At 45.9% G+C, this 27,082-nt stretch overlaps 2 protein-coding genes across 2 annotated transcripts; one reads left to right on the plus strand and one right to left on the minus strand.

Moving 5' to 3' along the window:
* Positions 1-283: 283 nt before the first annotated feature.
* Positions 284-23,152, plus strand: abca3b (ATP-binding cassette, sub-family A (ABC1), member 3b). The gene is made up of 31 exons (XM_076142858.1): positions 284-562; positions 1,692-1,776; positions 5,522-5,762; positions 7,025-7,152; positions 7,834-7,999; positions 9,612-9,871; positions 9,978-10,094; positions 10,349-10,469; positions 11,496-11,669; positions 11,765-11,946; positions 13,256-13,402; positions 13,559-13,688; positions 13,796-13,950; positions 14,103-14,258; positions 14,353-14,563; positions 14,795-14,945; positions 15,128-15,226; positions 16,195-16,393; positions 16,477-16,783; positions 16,868-17,129; positions 17,598-17,802; positions 17,899-18,118; positions 18,512-18,670; positions 18,788-18,960; positions 19,277-19,411; positions 19,505-19,699; positions 19,811-19,998; positions 20,082-20,252; positions 20,352-20,548; positions 20,711-20,784; positions 20,998-23,152. Exons 2-31 carry the CDS (start codon positions 1,723-1,725, stop codon positions 21,127-21,129), a joined length of 5,109 nt encoding a protein of 1,702 aa, XP_075998973.1. The 5' UTR covers positions 284-562; positions 1,692-1,722; the 3' UTR covers positions 21,130-23,152.
* A 437-nt stretch (positions 23,153-23,589) lies between these two features.
* LOC142992430 (cytochrome P450 2K1-like) lies at positions 23,590-26,419 on the minus strand. The gene is made up of 9 exons (XM_076142861.1): positions 26,117-26,419; positions 25,856-26,018; positions 25,620-25,769; positions 25,378-25,538; positions 25,039-25,218; positions 24,812-24,953; positions 24,522-24,706; positions 24,291-24,432; positions 23,590-24,207 (listed from the first exon to the last, which is right to left on the minus strand). Exons 1-9 carry the CDS (start codon positions 26,312-26,314, stop codon positions 24,020-24,022), a joined length of 1,509 nt encoding a protein of 502 aa, XP_075998976.1. The 5' UTR covers positions 26,315-26,419; the 3' UTR covers positions 23,590-24,019.
* Positions 26,420-27,082: the final 663 nt, after the last annotated feature.

The following is a 27,082-nucleotide window of genomic DNA, read 5'->3' on the forward strand; positions in this document are numbered from 1 at the left end:
TTCATGTCAAATGCTTTCTTCATTAAAAAATATTAAACCAAAAAATAGAGATAAAAACATGCAGATTAAATAATGAAACGCTGCCCGAAAGAGCATTACACATTATATGGTATAGAGAAAAAAGTAAATATTCTTGCATTTTAACTGTTTTCGGGTGTGAAAACCTGGATGATTGATTATATTTACTACCATAAAAAGGTGAAAAAAAACAACGTTTGCGTCTCATCTTCACGCGCTTGTTGGGGTCACATGACAGCCACACCGAGGTCACGTGACGTGTTTTGTTGACTGTTGTCGCTGCGCTCTACGTGGTGCGTTCATGGGCGCATTCAGCAGCTGCTGCAATGTCATCATCGCGCTAGCAGGAAGCGAAGTGCAGGTAAAAGCTCGAACTGGACTTTGAGCGTCTTCAGCTTCACCGGTGACACTGAGCGCGGTGATGTCGGTGAAGGGAGCCCCGTAGAAACCATGACAGCGCTTTAAAGAAAGGAGGAATTATTTTACCACGACAGGAAGGGACATCAGCCTGTGAAGTTCATGTGCCGAGTCCTGCTTTTCTGAGGTAATTTGGCGTTTTCCTGTCGTAAAATATCACCGAGTGGTCTGGGGGAAAGTATTCGATCACCGATAAAGCGCAAAATAATATCTTGTCTGTGGTTCAGTGTGTTATTTGTGGTGAAATGACTCGGTTTGTCCCCAAGCTCCATCATTAGCATTCAGCAGGAGCCCACTTAGGTTGAGTAGCAGATCTATTGTCCAACCACAGAGGCCTGGGGGAAGAGATCGACCAATGACACACAGGAAGGGATGGAACTGTTAAACAAGGAAACGATTTAGGTCCTAACAATGCCAGACAATTATAAGATCCTAGTAATAACTAAGCAACAACATGACATAATGAATCAGCAATGTGCCGCTCTGCATGAGTCGCACCTCGTCTTGGTCTTGTGAATCCCAGTACAGATATCAATGAAATGGTACCTGACATTCCATTAATGTGTAATTCATGTTCGTCACAATAGAATCTACACATATGAACTATTCTATGGTTTCTGTTTCTACATGTAATGATCGCTGTGGTCTGGATGCAGTTTCATGACCATCTTCAAGTGTTACAATCAATATCAGTTCAAGGCAGTGTCCTACTTACTGTCTTCTGTGTCAGTGTGTGTGAACGTCTCCACTGTCCTGTTCAACATGTTCAGCGTGAATGACGACTGTTTGATTATTCAACGTGTTTTTCTCGACTTTCTGCTACTAACTGAGTTTTGTTTCTAGTTTGATGTCCTCTAACTAATGTTTCAGCATCTAACTGGTTTTACTCCCATAGTAGCTCTGTAAATGTGTTTGCCCCAATTCTGCAAACCTAGAATATTTTATCTGTTCTTTTATCTGTTATCAGTTTTGTCATCATTAAATTGTTACATACAGTATATTGTACTTTTCCCATCATGGGGGGATGTCATTGTGGTTTTAGAATCATTTGACACCATCTGTTGATCACGATTAAACTCAAACATCACGCAGAATGACCAGTTTCACTTCCCCCTTTTTGATTTCTTGAAAGACACTGCAAAATAGAAACTTGAGGTCAAACTGGACCTCACTCCTTACTCGAGTGGCTTTATAAGTAACTTGCTGGAATATCAAAGATGAAACTGACCTGAATGTCTCTGGTCTCTGTGCTGCAGGCCGAGCGGACTCCCCGTGTGACCCGTCGACATGGCGATCGTACGGCAGTTTAGATTGTTGATGTGGAAGAACTATCTCCAGCAGGTGAGTTGGAGGAGTGAAAACCTTCATCCAGTGTGTGTGTGTGTGTGTGTGTGTGTCCTTATTAGGTGATGATACAGTCGTGAATGAGCAGGCGTTGCTGTGTTTATACATCATAACGATGCATTAAATCACAGTTGCGCCTACACTCATCTGACTTATGTTTTGTTTTCTACAAATGATTGCTTCTCCTTCAGCATGATACTGTTTGCACGTATATGGAGACTCATTCCACACAGTGATACATCCACATAATTTGACCGTCTGCTCTAGCTGGATCATCTCGGTCCTGTCAGATGTTCCTCCTGGCTTTGTATGGGTATCAACACCTGTCCTTTCAGTCACTCTGCTCCTTTAGAAGGTAGCTTGAGGATCATACATGGACCATTGAACCTCACATGCCATATAGTGTAAGTGTGTGTGGTCTTATTCAGGCGGGTTAGATGGAGCAGACGCAATCACAAATCAATACCTCCTACACGATCGCCTGAGGTTTGCACCGACCCAAAGGTGATAAAGCAGCTCCAGTCTCCTGTTTACACGAGATATGATTGAAAGTTATTATAAAAAAATTTAAACGGGGCCCCTTGGCTTGCTCTTGGTCTCAAATTTGAACTTGATATCATCTGATGGTTGCACAATGCTGCACCGTTCTCAGACGACTTGCCTTCGTAGGGGTTGTTGCTCAATCTCGCTCTATCTACTTCCTGCTGCTCCAGTTGTTGCTCGGAGATGATAAGAGAGTCGGCTCGTACCAGGCAAGGATTGCGTAGCGTCTTGGTGTTGCTTGTCTTTCTTGGCTGCAGTACACACACACACACACACACACACACACACACACACACACACACACACACACACACACACACACACACTGGTGCTTGACCCTCAGCGTAGGGAGTGTGCAGTAAAGGCTGAAGGGAGGCCCGATTGCACTCACTTGTCCCAGTGTGAAAATCAGACTCAGCACAGTAACATTTGAATACATTTGCTTAGACAGAACTTCTTGTGTCAGCGTTTGCAGATGAAGAGTTTGAGTCAGGCTTTGTCTTGTGGGCCCGTTTTGATATTTGATAGTGTGTTTACTCCCTTGAACAGCTGGTAGGTAGAAGAGCAAAGTGAAGGCCTGGAGTTCAGTTTAGTGAGACTCACTGAGGTCTTATAAAGGAACTCATCTTTTTTTTTACTTCTGCTTAAATTTAGATTGCCTCTATAAAACCATTAAAAGACTTGACACGACATTGTGCATACAATTTTAGGATATTTTGGAGATCATGTTTTATACAGAAAGAGGGGGAAGAGGAGAGAGAGAGAGACAGAACGAAAGGAAGGTTGTACCATTAATAATATTGTTGTTGTTAAACATTATACGTAGACCCTGAGGTAGAATACAAATAGATTGAAATTGCAATGGTCTCATAGTACCCTATGAGATCATTGCAATTTCAATCTATACAATCTACACATCGTTCACAGGATGATGTCAAACAGCAATGTAGGCTAGTCCAAATGACATCATAGGCCGTGGTAAAGAGAAGGAGAGAAGAGAGAAACAAAAAAACAAAGAGAGGATATCCCACCCCGAAACCCATCCCAACCCTGCATCCATACAACCCCGGCCTGGCCTGCCTGGGATGTGAAATAAAATGGAAAAAAATAAAAAGGAACTGTTTGGTGTTCTGTTAAAAAGTCACTGGTCTGCCTGTAGATCTGTGAAGTAAGAGAGAAACGGTTGCCATCTCTGATAGAACTTATCAGTGTTGCCCCTCATAGTGTACTTGATTTTCTCGAGTTTAAGAAAATACATTGTATCCTTCAGCCATTGCAAAATAGAGGCAGGGTTGAGGGATTTCCAATGCAGAAGCAGGTAGCATAACAATTTCCTTTTGTGAGGTGTTGAATTGGCGTGAGTCAGATGGGGTGCTGAAGATGGCACACACAACATATTAAAAGACTTTGTGGTTTGATTTGATGAAATACTGTCTGGTGTGTTGGAAGTGTGTACGAGTGTTTACTTCCTTTTACCCTTGTTGTCCGTTTCTGTCCCCTTTAGTCGTATTTGTTATCTGTGTTATTTGGCTCCTTGTGTTGTCAGCAGGTGTAGAGAGCTCAGCTGCCTGTGCAGAGTCCACATCAGGCTCTCCTGGTTACTGTAACACACAAACACACTTTGATATTTGTACTTATGTACACACTTCAACTAAGCAGAATATTAACACCGAGCGCACTAGCCCGCGTTTCCAAAGACACAATTCGTACTGTGTGTGTGTGTGTGTGTGTGTGTGTGTGTGTGTGTGTGTGTGTGTGTGTGTGTGTGTGTGTGTGTGTGTGTGTGTGTGTGTGTGTGTGTGTGTGTGCGCGCGCGCACGTGCACGTGCGTGTAGATGCCGGCACCTTCTTACCACCCATCTTATGGACAGAACCCAGACACCCAAACATAAACACAGGCCGTTTTTCAGAGCCTGGTGCTTCACAGAGCCTCCTCTTTCTCCTCCTCTTCCTCACTAGGGTCACAAATCCAGCCGTCAGTAACCAAAACAATAAGTATGAGGTTCAGTATGTCACAGGATAAAAATAGACAAACATGCATATTGACCTCATGTGTCTCGTCCTGTCAAATGTCTTTAATTTTCTTTGTTGTATATTTTTATTGAAGAAAGTGTTTGACATGACAGTGTGCGTACAGTTATGGGACACACGTGGATCAAATGTATAAGGAGATGAGGGGACGAGGGGACGGTTACCCCGGGACGATGGCTTGTACAGTTAGGTTGTTTATAAAGCTGTTTCTTGAGATAAACAGTTGTGTTCAGTGTCAAAGTAAAGGTTGTGAGGCCACCTGATCCCTCTGCTGCCAGTTTGATCCATGTGTTAAGTGCATTTCCATGCCAGTTTGATTCATGTGTTAAGTGCATTTCCATGTACAGGTTATGTATTTTTCACTATTATATCTTTTATAAACATACAGGAGGCAGAGAGAAAGAAAAGCTGAGACCCTGACGAGAACTAGTCAATGTAATGTTAATAATGATGATAATTAATGAACGTACAGGTTTTACAGGATGATGTCACAGCAGTGTAGGCAGCTACAGATGGCATCATAGGGAGAAAAAGAGATGGAAGAAAAAAAAAGGGACACAGGATGGAGAGAGGAGAGAAACAAAAAGGGCAGATATCCCACCCAAAGACCCGACCCACCCTTCACCCCAACAGTCACACACCCCCACATTAACACCCTTTCCATCCCAGCTGTTACATTAGTTTGTGTGCTGGTGTGTTATTGCCCTCAAAGTGCCCGAGTGGCCTCACGCTCTCATCAACTCAAGCTTTTGTTTCCATGATTAGTGAGATTGAAGTCAAAGTATTTCTAGTGAGACTCCCTGCACACATCTGCTGCAGCTGAAATATGGAGACGATCCTTCATCTTCACGGGCGTAAGCGAGTTGGTAGAGTGAGGAATGTTCTATCAGACGCAGCAAATTCATCTTCACCGTCCTTCTCTCTCTCTCTCTCTCTCTCTCTCTCTCTCTCTCTCTCTCTCTCTCTCTTCCTCCCTGTCTCTCTCTCGCTCGGTTGGATTGCTTCACATTTATCCTTGTCACGTGATGCTTTCATTTCTTTTTCTATATCCCCTCCAAACATGTATTCTCTCACTTCCTCTTATCTGCTACCCCTTTCCATTCCACAGTATTTACCCCACTCGTGATCTCTTTCTCCTCGTGTCTCCCTTCTTGTCCCTGCTCTACAGAAACGTCAGATCCTGGTGACTCTGGTGGAGATCGCGCTGCCCCTGCTCTTCGCCGGCATCCTCATCGCGGTGCGGCAGAAGGTGCCTTTTAAGAACTTCCCCAACACCACCGTCTTTAAGAGCTTCCCCTTGGACAAGCTACCGACAGCTAGGTTCTACCAGCTGGCGTACGTACCCGGCAACTCCAGCGCGGTGCGTCAGGTGGCCAATGACGTGCAAGAAAGCCTGAACTTCCAATCAGGTGGGTCCCAGTCTGTCCCACAGTCCCTCCTGCACACTGTATTGCTGCTATACCCCTAATTTTGATGGTTCAGACATTTCAAATGTATTTGCTGTGTATGTTATGTTGGTAATGTGTTCGTCGGTATAACCAGGGAAAGATCACATGTAGCATTTGACTTGAAGTTACATCAGCAAACATTGACACACTTCCTCCACAGGCCGATCAACAGTTTTGCTTTCCGAGAATACTGGTTCCTCCAGAATGTTTGTGAGAGCAAACAAGCCACACCCCTCCCCCTTTCTCTAGGTATCAGCCGGGAGTGTAGAGAGGGACACACACACACACACACACACACACACATTATCTGTCGCTCACCTGAGATCTCTTTCTATTCAGGCACACCTGAACGTGCTGTCTCCCCAGCACGTAGTTCTTTTCAAACTGAGTTGGACAAATGGCCACAGTGACATTTAGAGTGTGAGCAGACACACACACACAAACACACACACACACACACACACACAGACATACTGCAGGTTGCTCTGTACTACGTTGCTAAGCTGTGTGAGATTCCAGATCTGCTGTTCATGAATAATTGAGACTCAAGCACAGCACCCCCCCCCCCCCCCCCCCCCCCCCCCCGCCCCCCCCCGCCCCTCCAACCCACCGAACCATCCATACTCCCTAAAGTAATGATTTTGGAGGCAAAGTTTGAAGGCGATCATAAGAATGGTGCGCTTTACAAACAGTCAGAAACATGTAGCCAGAGAGAGAGAGAGAGAGAGAGAGAGAAGAGAGAGAGAGAGAGAGAGAGAGAGAGAGAGAGAGAGAGAGACTTGTACATTCTTTCCAAACACATGCACGTCTCTGTGAATCCAAAGTCATGCTGCAGCTACTTAAATATTTTTAATTGTGTAAAATCTGACGGCATTCTTGGCATTTCTTGTTGACGCTAATATATATATATATATATATATTTAATTAGCACAGACACAACCTGTCCAGATCTCAGTCTGTCCACAGCGTCTCTACCTGCCCAAAGAGGAGTGAGAGCACCAAGGTCGCACAATGAGGGAGACGTAAAGACAAGCGGACGTGACATGCATGCCATGATGCAACTAATGCCAACCAACTTTCTGTGTGTGTGTGTGTGTGTGTGTGTGTGTGTGTGTGTGTGTGTGTGTGTGTGTGTGTGTGTGTGTGTGTGTGTGTGTGTGTGTGTGTGTGTGTGTGTGTGTGTGTGTGTGTGTGTGTGTGTGTGTGTGTGTGTGTGCGCACAGTGCATGGCTTTGAGACAGAGGAGCAGTTTGAGGACTATGTGAGAAAGGACCCTCTGTCTGCAGGCGTGCTGGCCGCTGTGGTGTTTGAACATCCCTTCACACACGATGACGAGCGATTACCCAAACAGGTAACAGGATACACATACACACATGCGCACACCCACGCACGCACAAAAATTGGATCCTACATGTCAGTTTGTTTGATAAAAAAAAAGGTGTTTTTCCTTCGTGTTGTCGTCTCCTGAGCTCATGTTTTGTTGCTAATCTCAGTGTGTGTGCGTCAGTTTAAATGGAACAGATAAGAGAAACTGTATATTTACAACAACCCGTAACACCAGTTTAGTTACTTTGTACTGAGACCTCAAAGTGTGTTTGTGTACTTGAGGAGGTCTCTGGACTGGAAACAGGACATACAACAGTGACGTGACAACAATCATAAACAAGTTAGAGAGGAGCAGTGGTGACATAGTTAAAGTGTATATGACAGGAGTCTAGTGTGTGTGCGTGTGTGTGCGTGTGCGTGTGCGTGTGGGGATAATCTCGCAGGATAAACAGGCATAATTTAATTTTAATTTTAAAGGAGGTGAATAATGTGTATTATGTTGTAATCGTCTTTTTAAAACTCATTGGTGCTCTGCTGATTTCTAACATAGACTGTCCACATCTGCCCACATCTGTCCACATCTGTCCACGTCTGTCTATGTCTGCCCACATCTGCCCACATCTGTCCACATCTGTCCACGTCTGTCTATGTCTGTCCACATCTGTCCACTTTTATCCACGTCTGTCCCTGTCTGTCCCTGACACAGGTGAGCTACCACCTGCGTTTCAGCTTCAGTCCGCGCTTCGCCCCCCTGAATGAGCGCTCTGAGCTGAACCCAAACAGCGACCTGGACTGGCACACGCTCAGCCTCTTTCCACTCTTCCAGCTGCCAGGACCACGCGAACCGAAATCCCCGGCGGGAGGCACACCAGGTGAGAACCTCCGTCTCTCCCTAACCACTGTCTCCTCTAAAGACATCTGACCTCCTTGAAACCCTCTACTTCCTCTCACTTCTATGAGAAATCAGTCCTTCAATCAGCCTAAACATGTCATTACTCCATGCCGAGCTCTTTTTATTTACTTCCTGTAGAGACAGACACTAGGACTGATGAAAAGCCCTCACGCTGTCTCGAAAGGGAGAGCCTGCTCCTTTAGGCTGTGTTCCCATGGCAACCCCGGCCCTCTTCGGAATTATGGTCATGTAGTTTTGGCTCCAGGAGTCATCGTGCCCTGGCGTCAATGGAGGATGAGACATGAGGCACATCAAGCAGCCATCAAACGCTCTTCCCTTCATTGTCACATTTGTCCCTCTCAGTTTATCAAAATGACCTGATGTGACGCTAACAAAGGGGCTCAGAGGAGAGGGGAGACGTGTTCTTTTGGCCGCAATGATGTCCCTGCATACGAATGTGACCATAATGGAAGGAGGAGGCGCACTCGAGATGACGAAGCCTTTCAAGCAGCACAATGGAGCTCTCAAGCTTTTAGAGCCACATGAATACGGATTCACAACCGCCTGTCAATCACATGTATAATAACACACAACTGCAACGCCACTTCAGTTCACCTCCTCTGTTAGCCTGTAGGGGGACGTTGGTGGTGAATGGGTCACTTCTAACATCCTGGTTAATGATAACGAGAGTGAAGGTCCTTCCGGGTCCGTGTCCCCTCTAACAAAGCAGCTCCCATTCCCTTCAGTCCTGATTGTAATTGAATCCCTCCCTGAAGTTTTCCAGATGGAGTCAATGAGTGAAGGAACTCGGCTGTCAGCTGAAGCTTCGACTTCATTTTCTCCAGCCCGTGTTGCCATGTTAGACCCTGTGTGGATGAAGAAGTGTAAATGTTAGCACATTCTTAGCATTCTATAGCATATTCTTCTTCTTCAGTGGTATAAATGGTTTTTCTCTTCATTCATGATGTCATTACAGGGAGGAAGTGGGGGGGTGGGGGGGTGTTATGTATTTATGTCAACTTTCTGGTAATGCAAACAAAAAACAAAACTACTAATCGTGTGTTTACGTACAATACAAAGGCATTGAAATGCACCTCATGCAAATTCCAGACGCTTGAACGAATGAATTTTTCTGTCAAGTTTGGAGGCGATTGTGGCAACGTTGTCAACACAAACAAACCACAAACAAACAGACACAAGCAAATTCTTCTTGCCGACCCTCCCATTAACATCCTGCTCCTCCCTGCAGGAGCGTTAATGTGAGCACATTATTACCCGACCTGAGCTTGCACTTTGTGTCTCGTCTTCTCGATGACAGTGACGATCTCTTCTTCTTCTGCATGGTGTGAATGGTTTCTATTCGGAATGTGAATGGTTTTTCGCTTCGGTCTCACACTACTATAATTTGGTAATGAAGCACATAAAATGAACCTGAACATGTTTTTTGCAAGTTTGACAGCAATTGTAGGAGCAGTGCTTGTTGCAATTCAAACACACACAAACATACAAATGTACCCACACTTTTATTAGTAAAATATAAGCTATCAGAGGAAGCAGATAGATGTTGTTGTGCCTTGTTCCCCTCTGCTCAGGTTATGAGAGAGAGGGCTTCCTGGCCCTGCAGCACGCAGTGGACCGAGCCATCATGCGCTCCTATAACAGCACCGCTGCCGCCTCTCTGCTGGCACAGACCCAGGTGGTCCTGTCCCGCTTCCCTTACCCGGCCTACATCTATGACGTCTTCATCCTGGCCATCCAGAACCAGCTGCCCTTACTACTGGTGCTGAGCTTCACCTACACGGCGCTCAACATAGTGCGGGCAGTGGTGCAGGAAAAGGAGAGGAAGCTCAAGGTGCGTGTCTGTGTGTGCGCGCATATCACTGTGGCCCTTTGTTCTTGCTTGGTGCTGGAGTGAGTCACGGATGTGTGTGTTCTTCCTTGTCCTTGCGTCCTCACAGGAGTACATGAGGATGATGGGTCTCAGCAACTGGCTCCACTGGAGTGCCTGGTTCCTCATGTTCTTCCTCTTCCTCGCCATCTCTGTTTTATTTGTCACACTGCTGCTCTGCATTAAGGTGAGGAAAGGGAGAGAGGCTGGTGCAGTATGGTGTGTGTGTGCTTTGTTATGATTTCATAGAGCAAATAAAGCTTGACAGGCTGTGGTTACGCTGATGTTGGAACAGCTTAAAAGCAGAGTGTGAATTTATTTTACTGGAAAATGTCACCGCAGATCAACAAAGAGGCCTCAGAAAGCATCTCTACTGTTTTACTTATTAACATTGTGGCGTTCCTTGGCAGATTTGATTTGAGTTTTGATTTGTTGTCGTAGGTGAGCCCTAAGGGAGCCGTCCTGACCTACAGTGACCCCACCCTGGTGTTTGTCTTCCTGCTTGCCTTCACTGTGACTACCATCAGCTTCAGCTTCATGATCAGTGCCTTCTTCTCACGAGGTGTGTGTGTGTGTGTGTGTGTGTGTGTGTGTGTGTGTGTGTGTGTGTGTGTGTGTGTGTGTGTGTGTGTGTACTCTCTGTATGGAGGTCTGGAGGTATTTTCAGGTGGCCTCTACACTCACACAGACGTAACCACAATAAAAAGGCAGATCAGCTATAAAACGCTGCTTCAAAGATCTATAATAAGATGAGACGATGTGGTTTTACGAGTGTACAAGAGACAAAGTTAGATACACTTTATTACACACACCTACAATCCAGTGTATAGCTGTGCAAGATATCCTCCCTTTGTGAAGCTGATCATGTTATAATGTGATCATGTTATAATGTGATGGTGTTATAATGTGATCATGTTATAATGTGATCAGGTTTGTGTTGACATTGTGTCTGGGACATGTAGATTTAACTCTGTGGACACTGAGTGTATCTGCTCCTAAAATCTATTAACAGTCTCTAGTAAGTTGTGTCAAAGTGTGGCTATTTATGTAAAAGTTAGTTTATGTTAAGTTTTTTTATGTTCTTGGTGCCATTTTAGTGAATTAAAATGGATTCTGCCCCCTCAACTGGACAAGCAGTGAATTTGTCAGCAGCTTCTCTGCAGTGGTGTGTAACTAAAGCTCTGTGCCTGTATCCGCCCTAACAAAGCAGCTCGGATTGCGAAATTCCTTTCAGTCCCAATTGGAATTTAATCCCTAGGGTTTATGTTGAAATAAACACATCACGGTAGTAAAGATCTGACCTCAGCTCCTCTTCCTCCTTGTTGATGAGGACTCTTTGAATTAGTAATGGAGGGACGAAAAAAACACCTCCTCTATTCCCTTCATCCACAATGATCAACCGTTCATCTGCTCCTGCTCTCATGTCACTCAGTTCTGCTCCGTGATGCTTTTCAAATGGACAGACACACACACACACACACTCACTCACACTTAGAATGGAAACCGGGATGTTGCTGTATGTTGATTTACCCTTCAGCTCTTAACTCCATGGTCTCAACCCCTCATTCTTTCCTTTACCTCCATCCAGCCAACGTGGCAGCGGCGGCGGGCGGATTCATCTATTTCCTGAGCTATCTACCTTACCTGTTCCTGTGGCCACGCTACGACCTGCTTACCCACTCCCAGAAGGTGTCGGCCTGCCTCATCTCCAACGTGGCCATGGCCATGGGGTCGCAGCTCATTGGCATGTTCGAAGGCAAAGGTGAGACGGGGCCAGCGATGGAAAAGAATAGAAAGCCACATTCCTTAATATAGTGGCAGTGACCGTCATCGTGTTATCCTCCTTCTGACCCGCAGGTACGGGCATCCAGTGGTCTAACCTGTTCGACTCGGTGACGGTGGACGATGACTTCTCTATGGCTCAGGTGCTGAGCTTGCTGCTGTTTGACGCCGTGCTGTACGGCCTGGTGGCCTGGTACATGGAGGCCGTGTTCCCTGGAGAGTACGGAGTGCCTCTGCCATATTACTTCTTCATATTGGTACGCACACACACACACACACACACACACACACATTCTCACTCTCAGGCACACATGGATGGAATGTCATCTGCTTTGTCTCATTGTTTGTATTACATTCCCTTTATAAATAGAGTCTGTATAAGTAAATGACACACACACACACAGGCTGAGAACATCAACACACACTTGCATCACTCAGTGTTTGTTATATTGTCTATTAGAATTTCATTGCCAAGTTCAGATTTCTCTCCCTGCTGATGTATGGATGATTGATATGCTGTAGAAATGTTAATTAAATGTACATATATGGGGAACCAAAGTTGTGTTAGAGGCTTTAAAAACAGCTTTTCTCTTGGGCTTTCCACGGAGTTGTCACTTACATTTAAATTCTGATCACAGGCTTTACAATCACGCTTCCTTATCTAATTATGTCATCAAATCAATGGCAGTGTTTTTGTCTTTTCTTGCACAGTTATTGAACTGCAGTTTAGGAAGAAACACACAAGCTGAGAGGCACACACACACACACACACACACACACACACACACACACACACACACAGATACAATGGGGCTGATACTTAAGAAACAGATCATGAACCCCATCAACCTGAGGGTGAAACCAGCAGAGGAAGAAGAATGCAATAGTACCAGCTCAGGTCTTATCAGCCAGACGGCCTTTGCTTTGTGTCTGAGCGGTGAAAGTGTCTCAGATACGGCAACAGCAAACGAGAATGAAGAACTAAGGTCACAATATATCAAGAGGAAGGGGCTCAACTAGCCAGAGAGACAGGAAGTGTCTTGAGTGTGCCTGGGGCCGAGACAAACGAGGCTGATCTTGATAACAAAGTACAGGCGCCCACTGAACGCTGCGCTTCCACACACCCATTTCCCAGTTGTCAGGAATTCTGGAGTCAGCCAGCGAGGGTGCGGGTGAAATGCTGACATAATCTGTGGCGTGTCTGCTGTATTGTGTGTGTGTGTGTGTGTGTGTGTGTGTGTGTGTGTGTGTGTGTCAGATTGTTAAATGTGATTCCTAAGATTTGGTTCCTAAGATGTGAACAGAGTGAGGTTTGGTCACGTCTCCACATGAGGACACATGGACATGGTTTTATGAATCACATCCCCCATGTAAGATCGTCTTAACTGGACGATATCACACAAAGTTGTAACACTAGATAAATACATCATACAACAATGGGATTATTAGTTTATTCTGTATATTCCTCAGTATGCAAATGACTTGTATAACAGTTTCCAGTTTGTCTTGTTGTTCCTAATGCTCGTCTTCTTCCTCCTCCTCCTCCTCCTCCTTTCATGTGTGCAGCCTTCATACTGGTGCAGCAGCCCACGCATGGCTCTGGTGAATGAGAAGGAGGAAGAGGAGGACGCGGAAAAGGCTCTGAAGGGAGAGTTCATAGAGGGGGAGCCGGCTGGTTTGGTCTCTGGGATCAAGATTAAACATCTTGCCAAGGTGAGAGGCAAAGAGACGCCGTGACCCAGCCGCTCATCTTGCTCCTTTTGCTCACATGAGAGAGGATGATGACGAAGCCTTAAGGTCACTTTGCCCCCGCACCTGCTTGGTGTCAGGTACTGCATGTTAATTGTTTTGCTCGTGTCACCCCGGCAGGAGTTCAAAGTGGGACACAAAACCCGAAAGGCTGTGCTGGATCTTACACTGAACATGTTTGAAGGGCAGATCACCGTGCTGCTGGGACACAACGGAGCCGGGAAGACCACCACCCTGTCCATGCTGACAGGTGCTTCAGCTCCTCACCTTCCATCACACGCAAGCCAGCAGTAAAGCAACACTCATAACCTATAACGTTCCACATAAATGACCTTTGCCCTCTCTGCTGTGGCCCAGGCCTGTTTCCTCCCTCCAGTGGCAGAGCTTACATCAACGGCTATGACATCTGCCAGGACATGGCTCTGATCCGACGCAGTCTGGGGCTCTGTCCTCAGCACGACGTCCTGTTCGACAATCTCACTGTCAGAGAACATCTGCTGTTCTACGCACAGGTACTCATCGCACATGTACACACACACACACACGCACACACACACACACACGTACACAGCCATCAAATTGCTGTGTTCTTCCACCAAGATTGGATTCTGGGGCATCAGATGAGACGTCATCAGTGTGTTTATCTCTATCTTTTTTTTCACAGTTGAAAGGTTTTTCCAGAGAAAAGATTCCAGATGAGGTGGACCGAATCATACGAATCCTCAATCTGGAGGACAAGCGACACGCCCGATCGAAGACGCTCTCTGGTGGCATGAAGAGGAAACTCTCTATTGGCATCGCCCTCATCGGAGACTCTAAGGTTTGGAATCACGTCACTCCAATCAGCTCTCCCCTCACCTCCGTCTGTCCCTTCTTCCCCCTTTAACCTACCGCCTGCCTTCATGCGTGTGCAGGTCGTGATGTTAGATGAGCCCACATCAGGGATGGACCCTTCAGCTCGACGAGCCACCTGGGACCTCCTGCAAGGCGAGAAGCGCGGCCGCACCATCCTGCTCACCACGCACTTCATGGACGAGGCCGACCTATTAGGCGATCGCATCGCCATCATGGCGGGAGGAGAGCTGCAGTGCTGCGGGTCGCCACTGTTCCTCAAGAACAAATATGGTGAGTGGGTACAGGACACCAGCTGGCGGTACAAAGAGTGCAAATTACAAGAGGAGAGTTTAGGTAGTGAGGCGTCTTTCGAGTAGGAGCTGCTGAGAGCAAAGCAGCTGGAGGAGAGGAGAGGAGAGGAGAGGAGAGGAAATGCATCTGTAGGAAATGACAGCAACATACATGGCGACCCTGGTTGACCTCCTCCTGATCTGTTCCTGTCCTTTGCGTTGTTGTTGACAGGTGCTGGCTACCACATGGTGATAGTGAAGGATGCGCTTTGTAACGTGTCCGAGATCACACGCCTGGTCAACATGTATGTTCCCAACGCCTCCCTGGAGAGCAGCGCCGGGGCCGAGCTCTCCTACATCCTGCCCAAGGAAAGCACCAACAGGTGAGCCACCGTGTTGTTTTTTGCTTTTTATCTTGTGAATATTCATATTGTTTCCTCTACAAATCGACCTTTTATTTAATGGTCGTCCTAACTGCTGTGTTATTGTTCAATTTAAGAAAGAACCTGCAATAAAATCCCTCTGTTTTAAAGGAGAAAATGCACTTTGTTTGGTTTGTCTGCAGGTTTGAGTTGCTGTTTGCTGAGCTGGAGATGAACAGAGAGGAGCTGGGTATCGCCAGCTTTGGAGCTTCAGTCACCACAATGGAGGAGGTGTTCCTGAGGTGGGTGGACGGGGCTGAACATCACCTGCTGTTAGGAACATTTACACTCATGCAGCTAAAGCACAAGAAGGGATAGTCATTATGTGCAGGAGAGAGATCTAGTGAGATACAGGCACCCAGGGCGGTTTCGGGGCTCTCCAGTCCTACGAGGGCCCCAGCAGGTTCTCTGTTCTGTCATTCCATTAATTGCTTATACTTTGTATACTAAGGTCTCAAGGTGTGCTCTCAGGTACTTGGAATACCAGCTGCAAGCAATTCATTTACAGTTCCATAAATATTTGGACATTGACACAATTTTCACAATTTTGGCTCTGTAGGCCACCACAGTGGACTTGAAAACAATCAAGATGTGCTTTAAGTAAAGACCTTCAGCTTTAATTTGAGGGTATTTACATCCAAATCAGGTGAACGGTGTAGAAACTACAACCATTTCTACATGTGCTTCCCCATGAAAATAGGGAAGCACAATGTCCGGACCTAACTGTAAATGCAGGGTAGGAAACCTTGTAGAACTGGATTGGACTCCAGAGTCACTGGACTTTATTCTCGAGTGCACAGGCAGCGGGGGCCTTGATTGGATGGCTGCTGTGATGATTGAATTGCAGGGTTCTGTAGATGTCTCCCGCCTTTCTTCATCATACAGAGGCGCTGAGAGGGAACAAAAGACATAATGGACGTCTTTCAGCAGCACGACACAGAAGTACAAAAGATCTTAGTGTGACTGGCAGATATAGGTGGAGGACAGCAGGACTCACATCCTCCTCACAACAGCACAAACAGAACCCGTCACGCTAACATGAACTTGTACATGTTTGATTTCATGCAGTTTAACGTTGTAAAATGTTGAACGAGTACTCTGAATGTTGTGTTCTTGAGTTAACATAGTAGACAGTTGGACAAAACTATCATTGTTTCCGATGTTCAGTGTGTCAGGTGTTCACCACAGATGCATTCATGTGTTTTTTCAGAGTTGGTAAGTTGGTGGACTCTAGTTTGGACATCCAGGCCATCCAGCTGCCGGCCCTGCAGTACCAACACGAGCGACGCTCCCACGACTGGACCACAGACGACGCCAGCAGCATGAGCGGCATGACGGACGTCACCGACTTCACTGACAGTGGCACCCTCATCTCAGAGGACTGCTCCAGCATCAAGCTCAACACGGGGGTGAGAGCAACACGTCCTCAGAGTGCTGCATCGAGGCGTGTCTGTCTTTGTCTATAAGTTTGTCCTTTTGTTTTCTCACACAGGCCAGACTTCACCTGCAGCAGTTCTATGCCATGTTCCTGAAGAGGGCGCTGTACAGCTGGAGGAACTGGAAGGTGATGGTGGCTCAGTTCCTGGTGCCTTTGGTCTTCACTGTCATTGCCTTGATTGTGGCACGCACCTTTCCCAGTCAGCAGAGCGCCACTCAGCTGAGGCTGGCCCTCAGCCGGTACGGCCCCACCAGTGTGCCCGTGGCGGTGCAGCACGGGGCCGGACCCCTGGCGTCGATCCTGGCAGAGGCGTACGAATCCCAGCTCTCTGCCCAGCTCGGCCAGTTCGTCAACGTCACCGGTAAGCTCAGTGAGGGAGACGAAGGTGGATGAATGACTGTTTGATTCGGTCTTGACAGGCTTTTCTTCTTCTTGCTCCCTTCAGACTTCACTAAATACATCCTGACCCAGGCAGAGAAGGAAGGAGGAGCCTTTAATGAGCGCTGTGTGGTGGGCGCTGCGTTCAGCAACAATAGTCAGGCGACGGCGTACTTCAACAATCAGGGCTACCACACTCCGGCCACGGCGCTTATGATGATGGACAACGCCCTGTTCAAGCTGCTGGCCGGGCCCAACGCCTCCATCCAGACGGGGAACTACCCCATGCCACGCAACCTGTCTGAGGTGGCTCAGAGCCAGCTGTCTGAGTGAGTGCGGTGGGAATGTAAAGACTCTGGAATAACCCGCAGAGATATTCCCTGGACTTGTTTGTCCATTGTAGATCCTGAGGGAAAAGTCCATTAGATTGATTAATTCAATTTAGATTTGAATCCAAGTCACTCTCCAGCAGTTAAGTTGATTTAGATTGACGTTCTGAAGGTCATTTGATGTTGGCAGGGAATTTGAATGAATCAGCTGTTCAGATATCACATTGGGTCTCTGTTATAGCTGATGTCCCTCTGTCTGTCCCCCTGTCTGTCCCTGTGTCTGTCCCTCTGCCTCTCCCTTTCTCTGTCCCTGTGTCTGACCTCTCTCTGTCCCTGTATCTGTTTCGGCTGTCGGTCCCTCGGTCTCTCCCTCTGTCTGTCCCTCGGTCTGTTTTGCCCTCTCTCTGTCCCATCATGTCTCATTTACACTCTCCACCTCCTGACCTCTGTCCTTGTGTCCACCTGTAGGAGTAAGACGGGCTTTGCCATCGCCATCAACCTGATGTACGGCATGGCGTCCCTGTCCAGCACGTTTGCTCTGCTGCTTGTGACCGAGTCGTCTCTGAAGTCCAAGCACGTGCAGCAGGTCAGCGGCGTCTACCTGTCCAACTTCTGGTTCTCTGCTCTACTGTGGGACCTGGTCAACTTCCTGCTGCCCTGTCTCCTCATGCTGGTCAGTGTGACGTTATGGATTTTCAGGATTCTGATCTGATTCATGTGGATTCTGATGATGACAGGCAGCTGTTGTTGTTGTCTTTCTTTATCCCAGGTGGTTTTCCAGGCGTTTGGAGTGAAGGCTTTTGTGGATAACAGCCACCTGGTGGACGTGTTGTTGCTGCTGCTGCTGTACGGCTGGGCTGTGGTGCCGCTCATGTACCTGCTCAGCTTCTTCTTCTCCACAGCCGCCACTGCCTACACTCGCCTCACCATCTTCAACATGATCTCTGGCACCGCCACCTTTCTGACCGTCACCATCCTGACCATTCCATGTGAGAGGAGGCGTTTGTTTACTTCATCCAAGATCAGGATCAGATTGCATTGAAATTGAAACTGATATTTTTCCTTTGAGATGTTTAAAAGTTCCTGAATGAGATCAGAACCCAAACATACAAACGTGTTCCTTTCCTGGGTGTTGCTCCACCAAGTTCCGTCAAAATAGTTTGCTCGTCTTTGTGGAGCTTATTATGTTTATAGTTGTTGCTGATTTCTGTGAAGTGGGAGTAACATGGCCTCTCCCTCGGGAGGACCCAGGTTTGCTCCCTCTAGTGACAGTGTACACACACTACAAGCCCCCAGGTCTGCTGCAGCCCCCCAGTTCTCTTCTTGATTTATATATTTAATAAAAAAAAATGTCCTCCTCACTCTCTGATTGCCTCCCGCAGCGCTCAAACTGCAGGACACCTCACACTTACTGGATAAGATTTTCCTGATCTTCCCCAACTACTGCCTGGGAATGTCCTTCAGCCAGTTCTACCAGAACTACGAATTCATCTCCTTTTGCACCATGAATGAGTTAACCATGGGCATCTGCAAAGCTGTCAGTAAGTCCATTTGTAGCTTGATGTTGGTGTGTTTTGGTGTGATTGCAGTATTACACAATGTACCTACCTGTCAAACCCTGCATGCCTTTGAATTTCTGTGGCGTTCCTCCATCTTAGACATCACGTACCAGGAAAACTACTTCTCCATGTCCGAGCCTGGTGTGGGACGCTTCCTGGTGGCCTTGGCTGTGCAGGGTGTTGTCTTCATCGTTCTGCTGTTTGTCATTGAACTGCAGTGTGTGCGCACTTTACGCCGACTCCTCAGCTCGCTGGGCAGGAGACGCAAACAGGTAAAGAGGTTTGATGTGTAGGAGATGAATCAGTGTGGAGTTTGTAAGAGTAACATGTTCCTATTACATCATGTTTTTCATTTAAAATCTGTTCTATGTATTTGTATTTAAAGAATAACACTTTAATTAGCCAAGTTACTGCATGATAATGTTATACTTTGACTTTAATCAGGCTGCGTGTGTGTGTGTGTGTGTGTGTGTGTGTGTGTGTGTGTGTGTGTGTGTGTGTGTGTGTGTGTGTGTGTGTGTGTGTGTGTGTGTGTGTGTGTGTGTGTGTGTGTGTGTGTGTGTGTGTGCGCGCGCGCGTGCGTGTTAGTTGCCTCTAATAGAGGATGCGGCGCTGCTTCCAGAGGACAGGGACGTGGCTGAAGAGAGGAAGAGGGTTCTGGAGTGTCAGCCCATAGTGGAGTCTATGATTGGCAGCCCTCTGATACTACAGGAGCTCAGCAAGGTCAGTCAGAAACCCTCTACATATCCAAATATCTGGCTGTGTGTTTTCTGTGAGGTCCTCCCTCATCTGTTATCTGCTCTCTCGGCTCTTCAGGTGTACAGCTGCGGCGACAATCTTCTGGCTGTGGACCGATTGTCCCTGGCTGTGGGGAAAGGAGAGTGTTTTGGCCTGCTGGGCTTCAATGGCGCAGGAAAGACCACAACCTTTAAGATGCTAACAGGGGATGAGAGCATCACATCTGGAGACGCCTACATCGATGGATACAGCATCCTGAGGGACACCAAGAAGGTAGAAGCTGAAGGAGGACTTAAAAGACTTATCCTGTATAAATGTACAACTACTCTTGATGTTTTTAAGAGGCTGAATCTTGAAATGGAACATTCTGTGTCTGCATCACAGGCGCAGCAGCGCATTGGCTACTGTCCCCAGTTTGATGCTGTGCTGGATCACATGACAGGAAGAGAAACTCTGTGCATGTACGCCAGACTGAGAGGCATACCAGAGAAGTATGTGTCTGGCTGTGTGGAGAACGTGCTGAGGTCGCTGCTGCTGGAGCCTCATGCTGATAAACTGGTCCGCAGCTACAGGTAGGCAGAGAGATCTGAGCCGCCACATATGTCTTATGACATTTTAGCTTCATTCGTCCACTAATTGTGTCATGTGTCAACAGTGGGGGTAACAAGCGGAAGCTGAGCGCAGGCATGGCTCTGATTGGTGGCCCTCCAGTCATCTTCCTGGATGAACCGTCCACCGGGATGGACCCCGTGGCCAGAAGGCTGCTGTGGGACGCCGTCACGCGCACGCGGGAGTCCGGCAAGGCCATCATCATCACGTCTCATAGGTGAATGTTACAGCACATACAGTACGTCCATACGCTGCTGGTCAGGTCTGCAGATGGAGTCCCTTCACGTTCTTGTTCTTCCTCCCTGACATGTTCCAGTATGGAGGAGTGCGAGGCCCTGTGTACCAGACTGGCAGTGATGGTCAACGGTCAGTTCAAGTGCCTCGGGAGTCCGCAACACCTGAAGAGCAAGTTTGGCAGCGGCTACACTCTGCTGGCTAAAGTCCACATAGAGACGGAGGTGGAGGACAGCGACCTGCAGCTATTTAAAGACTTCATCGAAAGCACCTTCCCAGGTCAGACAATCCATGGAGATGCCTGTTTGAAATGTAAACTGTAAAGATTGCTGTGATTGTAAAGAGATTGAAAGAATTTGTGGTTCCTTGAGTATTTGGTTGTTAACAGTTGAGTGTTGAAAGAGATAACAAAGCCAAGTTGTGAATTTTCTCCAACTCCAGGTAGTCAGCTGAAGGACGAACACCAGGGGATGGTTCACTATCATCTGACTGACAAATCACTCACCTGGGCACAGGTAAAAAAAACACAAACACGGAGACCAATAAGATATTTTCGTTGTTAGGCTTTCCCTTAAAGGTAGAAAGGAACTTTTACCAGTGTTGCCTGGGTCATGTGACATACTTCAGATTGAGTCTCTGAGATGATGATGATGATGATGGTGGTACTTGAGTATGAGGCCAGGCATGCGTTCATGTTTCATGTCTCCATGCCTCCCGGCCCCCTCTAGGTGTTTGGCACTTTGGAGGCCGCCAAAGAGAAGTACTGCATTGAAGACTACTGTGTGAGCCAGATCTCCCTGGAGCAGGTGTTCCTCAGCTTCGCCCAGTTCCAGCACTGCACAGAAGCTGGGAGGAAGTAAAATGGGGGCGAGGAATCTGCCCATCCGCCCTCCACCCTTCCACAGTGTGTGAATGACCCGTGCACGTGGATTTGCCTCGACCCCGTATGGCGCAGGACACACGGGCTGGAGATCCCTTCTGTGGCATCTGTCAGCTCAGCTCCATTTTTTTTACCGTCCCCACCATACACACACACACACACACACACACACAATGGGCCAGTCCCCCAAAAATCGACCTTGCATTAGCATTCCTTCTTGTGTATCGTGTGTGTATCAGGTGTCTGTTGGGTCAATCATATTGTTGTTGTTGCGAGTAAGGACGTTGGGTTCTAACATGTGGGGACAGACGGTTGGACTGTGTCAAGTCATGCATCCTGAGCACCTCCTAGGTCAGAGACACGGACACCACCCAGTAGATTAGACCACTGCTCGGCCTTGTGTGTGGCAGACGGGGTTTACTTGTGTGTGCGCTTGCAGTTTGTGTCTGCAGCTTGTCTTTTTTTTTTGTTGTTATTTATGATTTTATTTTAATACTTGATTATATTTGAAAGAATTTGTGCTTAGTGGAGATCAAAAGAACAAACCTCTCCATTTGATACATTCTTAAAATAGTTGCACACCTTTGCGCCTTATCTAAGTGAAGAAGGTTCCTTTTTCTTTCATATTACCCTATAAAATGCCTGGTTATCCTTCAAAGCCTCTAAATGTCGTTGCCAGATGTAAATAATGTGACGTACTCATGGTACTAAAACCACTTCAGACTTAAAGGCTGTTTTGGGCTCATTAATGAATGCATGCATACATTAGGCTTCACCATAAGCATGATAATGAGAGAGCAGTGAGCAAACAGGAGTCTGTGCTTTACGTTAACGAGTACATTAAGTCCAAGAAGAGTTTCAGTCCATCTCATTCTTCCACTCATACTAACCAACATTTCCTCATGCTTTTACTTATTTTTGCTTCTAAAAAAGATGCAGCAAATGTTTCGTAATTGTGCATTTTGGATTCCGTGCTGCAGTAAACTGGGATGACTCGACTTCAAATCTGTTTAACTGAGCTGCATGTGATGGAGCGCCGTGACTTCTGAGGTGCTGTAATGACTTTTTTTCCCCCCCAACTCTGCATTTCATAAGGTATATCTGTGTGTCTGTGTATGAGAGAGGAATTCACTCACTGTCGTCCTTTAAAGCAAGAGATTGCGGTGCGGTGGGCAAAGTGTGTCACCTTTAATGTCGAGCTGCTCCGAGAGTTTAGCATCCAGCTTGTCATTCTCAAGCACTCACAAAGGCTCAATAATGCTCCAATACTTACGCGTTTCGCTTGTATTTGTATTTTGCTTTTGTTGACCCGAGTCCAGAGAGTCATCATCACATTCCCAGCACCTTGTTTGTAGTAGAAAGTAAAGAACAGGTAGATTTGTGCAGGTTTACTTCACAGTACTCAGTAACCAGACACATATATTCTCAGTCTACAGTTATAAACCCAAATCATTTACTCAACATCGTCTCATTCCGTTCCGTTCCGTTCACCTGACATTCCTACATTTGAAAAATAACTGATGTGACATGAATGTATTTATTTGTTTTACACAAAAGCAAAAAGCACTCCAGTAAATTGTTCCACTTTGTAAACGCTTTGGTATGATTTCCACCATGTTCTTTATAATCAAACTATTCAGTCTCACCAAAGGTTAGCAGGGGGAAAAAAAAGGCTGACATTTCAGAAAAACATAAATATGTGACGTATGGGTGTTGAAAGAGTTAACTGCTTTTTGTATGTATGTACGTAAGTATGCATTTGCACAATTCATATCTGACATAGAAGACTTGAATCAAATCAAAACGGTAGATTCACAGATTGAGACAAGTGGAAGAGTTTGTGCAGGATTGGATATGCTGAAATACAGTGAATAATATCTAAAAAGGGAATTTATTTCATTGTGATTGTGTACTGAACCATGCAACTGACCCTGTCAACTGTATATGTATCACTATTATTTTTAAATTAAACAATGCTCTATGCAAATGGGAGCAAAGGCTTGTGTCCGCCCTTTTCTTCCAACAAGGAGCTTGATTTTTTGATGGGAATATGTGTATTTTCTACAACCATATATAATCAAATATGTGATGGTAAAGCATATACAATGATCACGCACTTGCACATTGAGGATAGTTTACGTGCTTTCAACGATAGAAGCTCTGACATGCCACTTTATCACCACCAGATGTCAGTATCCGCCGTGAAACATCTGTTGGCTATAATCTCGCCCTCTTGTGCAATGCTGCATTTTTTTCCAACCTTTGGCTATTGGGTCATGGTAGGCCAGTGCGTTTTGAGGACACCACAGCGCCGCCCCCTTGTTTGTGGTGCTGGAACGGCAGAAATCTCTCAATCAGTGTAAAATTCTGAAACTTATCGACCTTTTAAAGAAGTGTTTTGTTTCTCTTGGGAAAAATTCCATACAGTATCAATCAAGGTAATTTATATTGGTTATCTGCTGAATGGTACATTTCCCATACATAGTACACATGCTTATTACACAATTTATAGTAGTCCTAATCCAATGTCAAAATGTTTCAAACTAATAGTTTTCCTACCCTCTGAAAAAGGGATACTAATTAATCAAATACACATCTTTAAAAAATGTCAAGTATACATAAGGCTGTCAGTCTCGTATGCAAGCATACTGATTGTGCTAACTGATTACATAACTGGTAACTGATTACATTCGCATTTACTTTTATAGTGCAGTAAATGATCATGGAAAATGCATTAACTAAGAAAATGAAGATGTCACACAGCAAAGTGCGTCTATTAGAAGGCAAAGATAACAATCACATTCCTCAGTCACATTTTAGTAGTGCAATGACAAAAACACATGATGACCAAAACAGTCCAGGGCTCTTCCTCAGTGTCGACTGATGGCACACAGCTCATGAGGTAAAGGGCCGAGGGTGAATCCCACAGCTGGGGTCAGATCCAGTTCATCCTCTGAAACTCCAGGTGGAGGAGTGAAACGAAAATGCTGGAGGAGGGTGGTGAAGAAAAGGAAGACCTCCATCCTGGCTAAACTCTCTCCGAGACAGGCCCTTCGACCTGACGGAATGAAGAGTTACAACTTTGAAATATCCATAATGCTGGAAAACAAAACAAACAAACTGTTCACAGCGGTTAAGTACCTGCAGAAAATGGCATGAAGGCATCTCTCTTGATACATTTTCCCTCCTTATCCAGAAAGTGAGCAGGGTTGAAAGTGTTTGGACTCTCCCACTCACTCTCATCATACAGGACGGAAGTAAGCAGAGGAAACACAACAGTCCCCTGTCGGCAATAGAAGAAAAAGACAATCATATAGAGACTCACTATACAAACTATCTTTCCGGTTTTTGTATCAAATCTCAACAGCTGACCTGTTTGATGAAGTAGCCCTGGAAGGAGACATCTCTGCTGGTTTTATGAGGAAGAGACATTGGGACAATGTTGGCCAGTCTCTGTATCTCATGGATGACAGCGTCAGTGTAGGGCAGGTTCTTCCTGTCCTCTACCCGGACCTGACGGCTTCCAATCACCCTGTTCAGCTCCTCCTGAACCTGGTCTGGAGACATGGGAGTTTGAGTTTGAATCGGAAGAAAAAAATGTTTAAAGCTGCACAAATTTGTTTTTTTAATCAGAAACCCATATGTGAGTGTGCTGGTACAACCTTGAGTATCAGGGTACTTGGCCATGAGCAATAGACTCCATCTAATTGTATTTCCAGTGGTATCAGTTCCAGCTCCAACCAGGTTTCTCACACTGTGCAACAGGTTGTCGTCATGGTAATGAGAATCCACGATTCCAGACTCCTAATGATGAATGAAGAAAGACTCAACTGAAGTAATGATTGTTGATCGCAATCAGCAGTAAAGTTGTGAATTCACTACAGCTCACCTCAAGATTTTGCTTTCGGGTTAGAAATGAATCAACAAAGCATCTGCATATCTCAGGATTCAGAGTCTCTTTCAGACTCTGTATTAACCTTTTCACTTCTTCCTCACAGTCCTTAAGGTGCTTGATCACCACTTTCCAGTTTTTCAACCAAGGACCCAACCAAGGAAACATGTTATAGACCTGTAATGTAGTGCAATGCAAACAAGGCCATCATTTGAGCTGTTACCACAGTCCAAGAATCAAATCAGAGCCATCAGATCACCACAAGACAGGTGAGATCAATTATTCTTAGCAGGTATGTTAGTGAACTGATTTTTTCTGAAATGGACTCTGAAGTACCTGGATTGCAGCAGATCCTGCAAGACGGATAACCTCATTGTCCTTATTTGCTATGGCTTGAAAGGCTGGATCATCGTAATCAAATCTCTTTCCAAACATGATAGCTGAAATAATATTGGAAGCTGCATAATTTACCACCTGTGAGTTGTTAAAGGCTTTACCTGTAACAATTAAGAACAGGGAGAACGAGTCCATCAGATCAGCTCAGATTTCTTGAACTACAGTGAAGTAGCTCATGTTACCTTCATGTTGTTCAAATTCGTCAATGAGGTGACGACATTCGTCAATGATTTTCTCTTCACTAAGTTTCTTTCCCATCCCAAAGTCTCTCAGTGTAGTCAGAGCAAAACGTCTCATTTCTTTCCATGACTCCCCATTGCAAAACAAGATGCCTGGAAACCAAACAAAGTGGATTGACCTGGCAAGTTTTAAGCAGCTTATTTTTTTGTTTTTTTAAGTACTTGAAACCGGTCTTTACCATGTCCTCTGTTGAAGTCATAGAATATCGGCATGACCTCTCTGTCTCCAAACTCTTCAGCATTGTTAACTAAAGCCTCTTTGACTGTCCTGTATCCTGCCAGGACCACCACCCTTAGTGGACCAAAGTGGACCGTAAACACTGATCCATACTGTTTTGACAGCTAAAGACACAAAGGTAAGTTAAAGTTATTAACACGTTTATATGTGAATATAACAAACAGAAATAAAATGCCATTTTCAGAGGAGACACTTTTCTCACATCAAACAGGCTGTCCTGGAGTTTGTTGAGATCCAGCTGAAGTAAGTTACCCAGCAGAGGAAGAGGTCTGGGTCCTGGAGGCTCCTTCCTCTTTTCCTGAGAGCTGAAGCTGGAAGAAAGAAAATGGAGCCCCAGCAGCATCACAGCAATCCCTAACAGGGTCGCTGGAGTGAATGATGGGAGAAGGTCTTCCAACATGATCCCTCGGTCTAGTTTAACTTTCCCCTCTGAAACACGAAGACCTGCAGTGTGTGGGTTTGTGTTTGTCTAACTGTGGGTTGCGGTGAGACATCTTGTCTCAGAGGATTTTGAAGGCGGAGCTGAAATGTTTACATAATCGGTGTTATTTTCCTTCCAACTGTGCAACAATTACCATCTGGAGAACATGATTTCCCTTAAAATTCGCATGCACACTTAAACATTCTGTATATGCCGATAAATGTTTCTCACAATGCAAAACGCCTCAGCGTTCATTCACATTTACGAGTCAAAACACCAAACAAACAATATGTCGCAGCGGATGATTGTTGTGACGACGAAACGTCAAAGAGCTGCTTTGCGGGTTTGTGTCGCTCAGGCTGCGGGTCGCGATGAGACCTCTCGACACAGAGACGATCTCTACCTCTGTTCACCTTACTCCACCCCTCCGCACTCGGCTCGCGGCCAAATCTTTCTCCTGAGCTGGAAACGACAAAGCTCCTACATCTGCCGACGTGTTTGTTGAGATAATCCGCTGTGGCAGGGTGAAGTGGGGTGAGAGTACAATGTTGGTGAGAGTTCAGCTTCAAAACATGTGAAATAGAAGAAGGTAAATCTGCCAAGAGAGAAGCTGTCAAGCTGTTTCCTGCATGTACTAAGCCCCTGTGATCATTGATGTGCCAGGTCAGGCGTATTCTCATTTTGAGTAACAAATGTAGTGTAGCGACTGTGTTTCCAAGGATTACAAGTCTTGGTCAAGCTGATGTT

Source organism: Genypterus blacodes, unplaced genomic scaffold (assembly GCF_046128005.1).
Source record: "Genypterus blacodes isolate CSIRO-AG114 ecotype Tasmania unplaced genomic scaffold, CSIRO-AGI_Gbla_v1 ptg000022l_1, whole genome shotgun sequence".
NCBI lineage: Eukaryota > Metazoa > Chordata > Actinopteri > Ophidiiformes > Ophidiidae > Genypterus > Genypterus blacodes.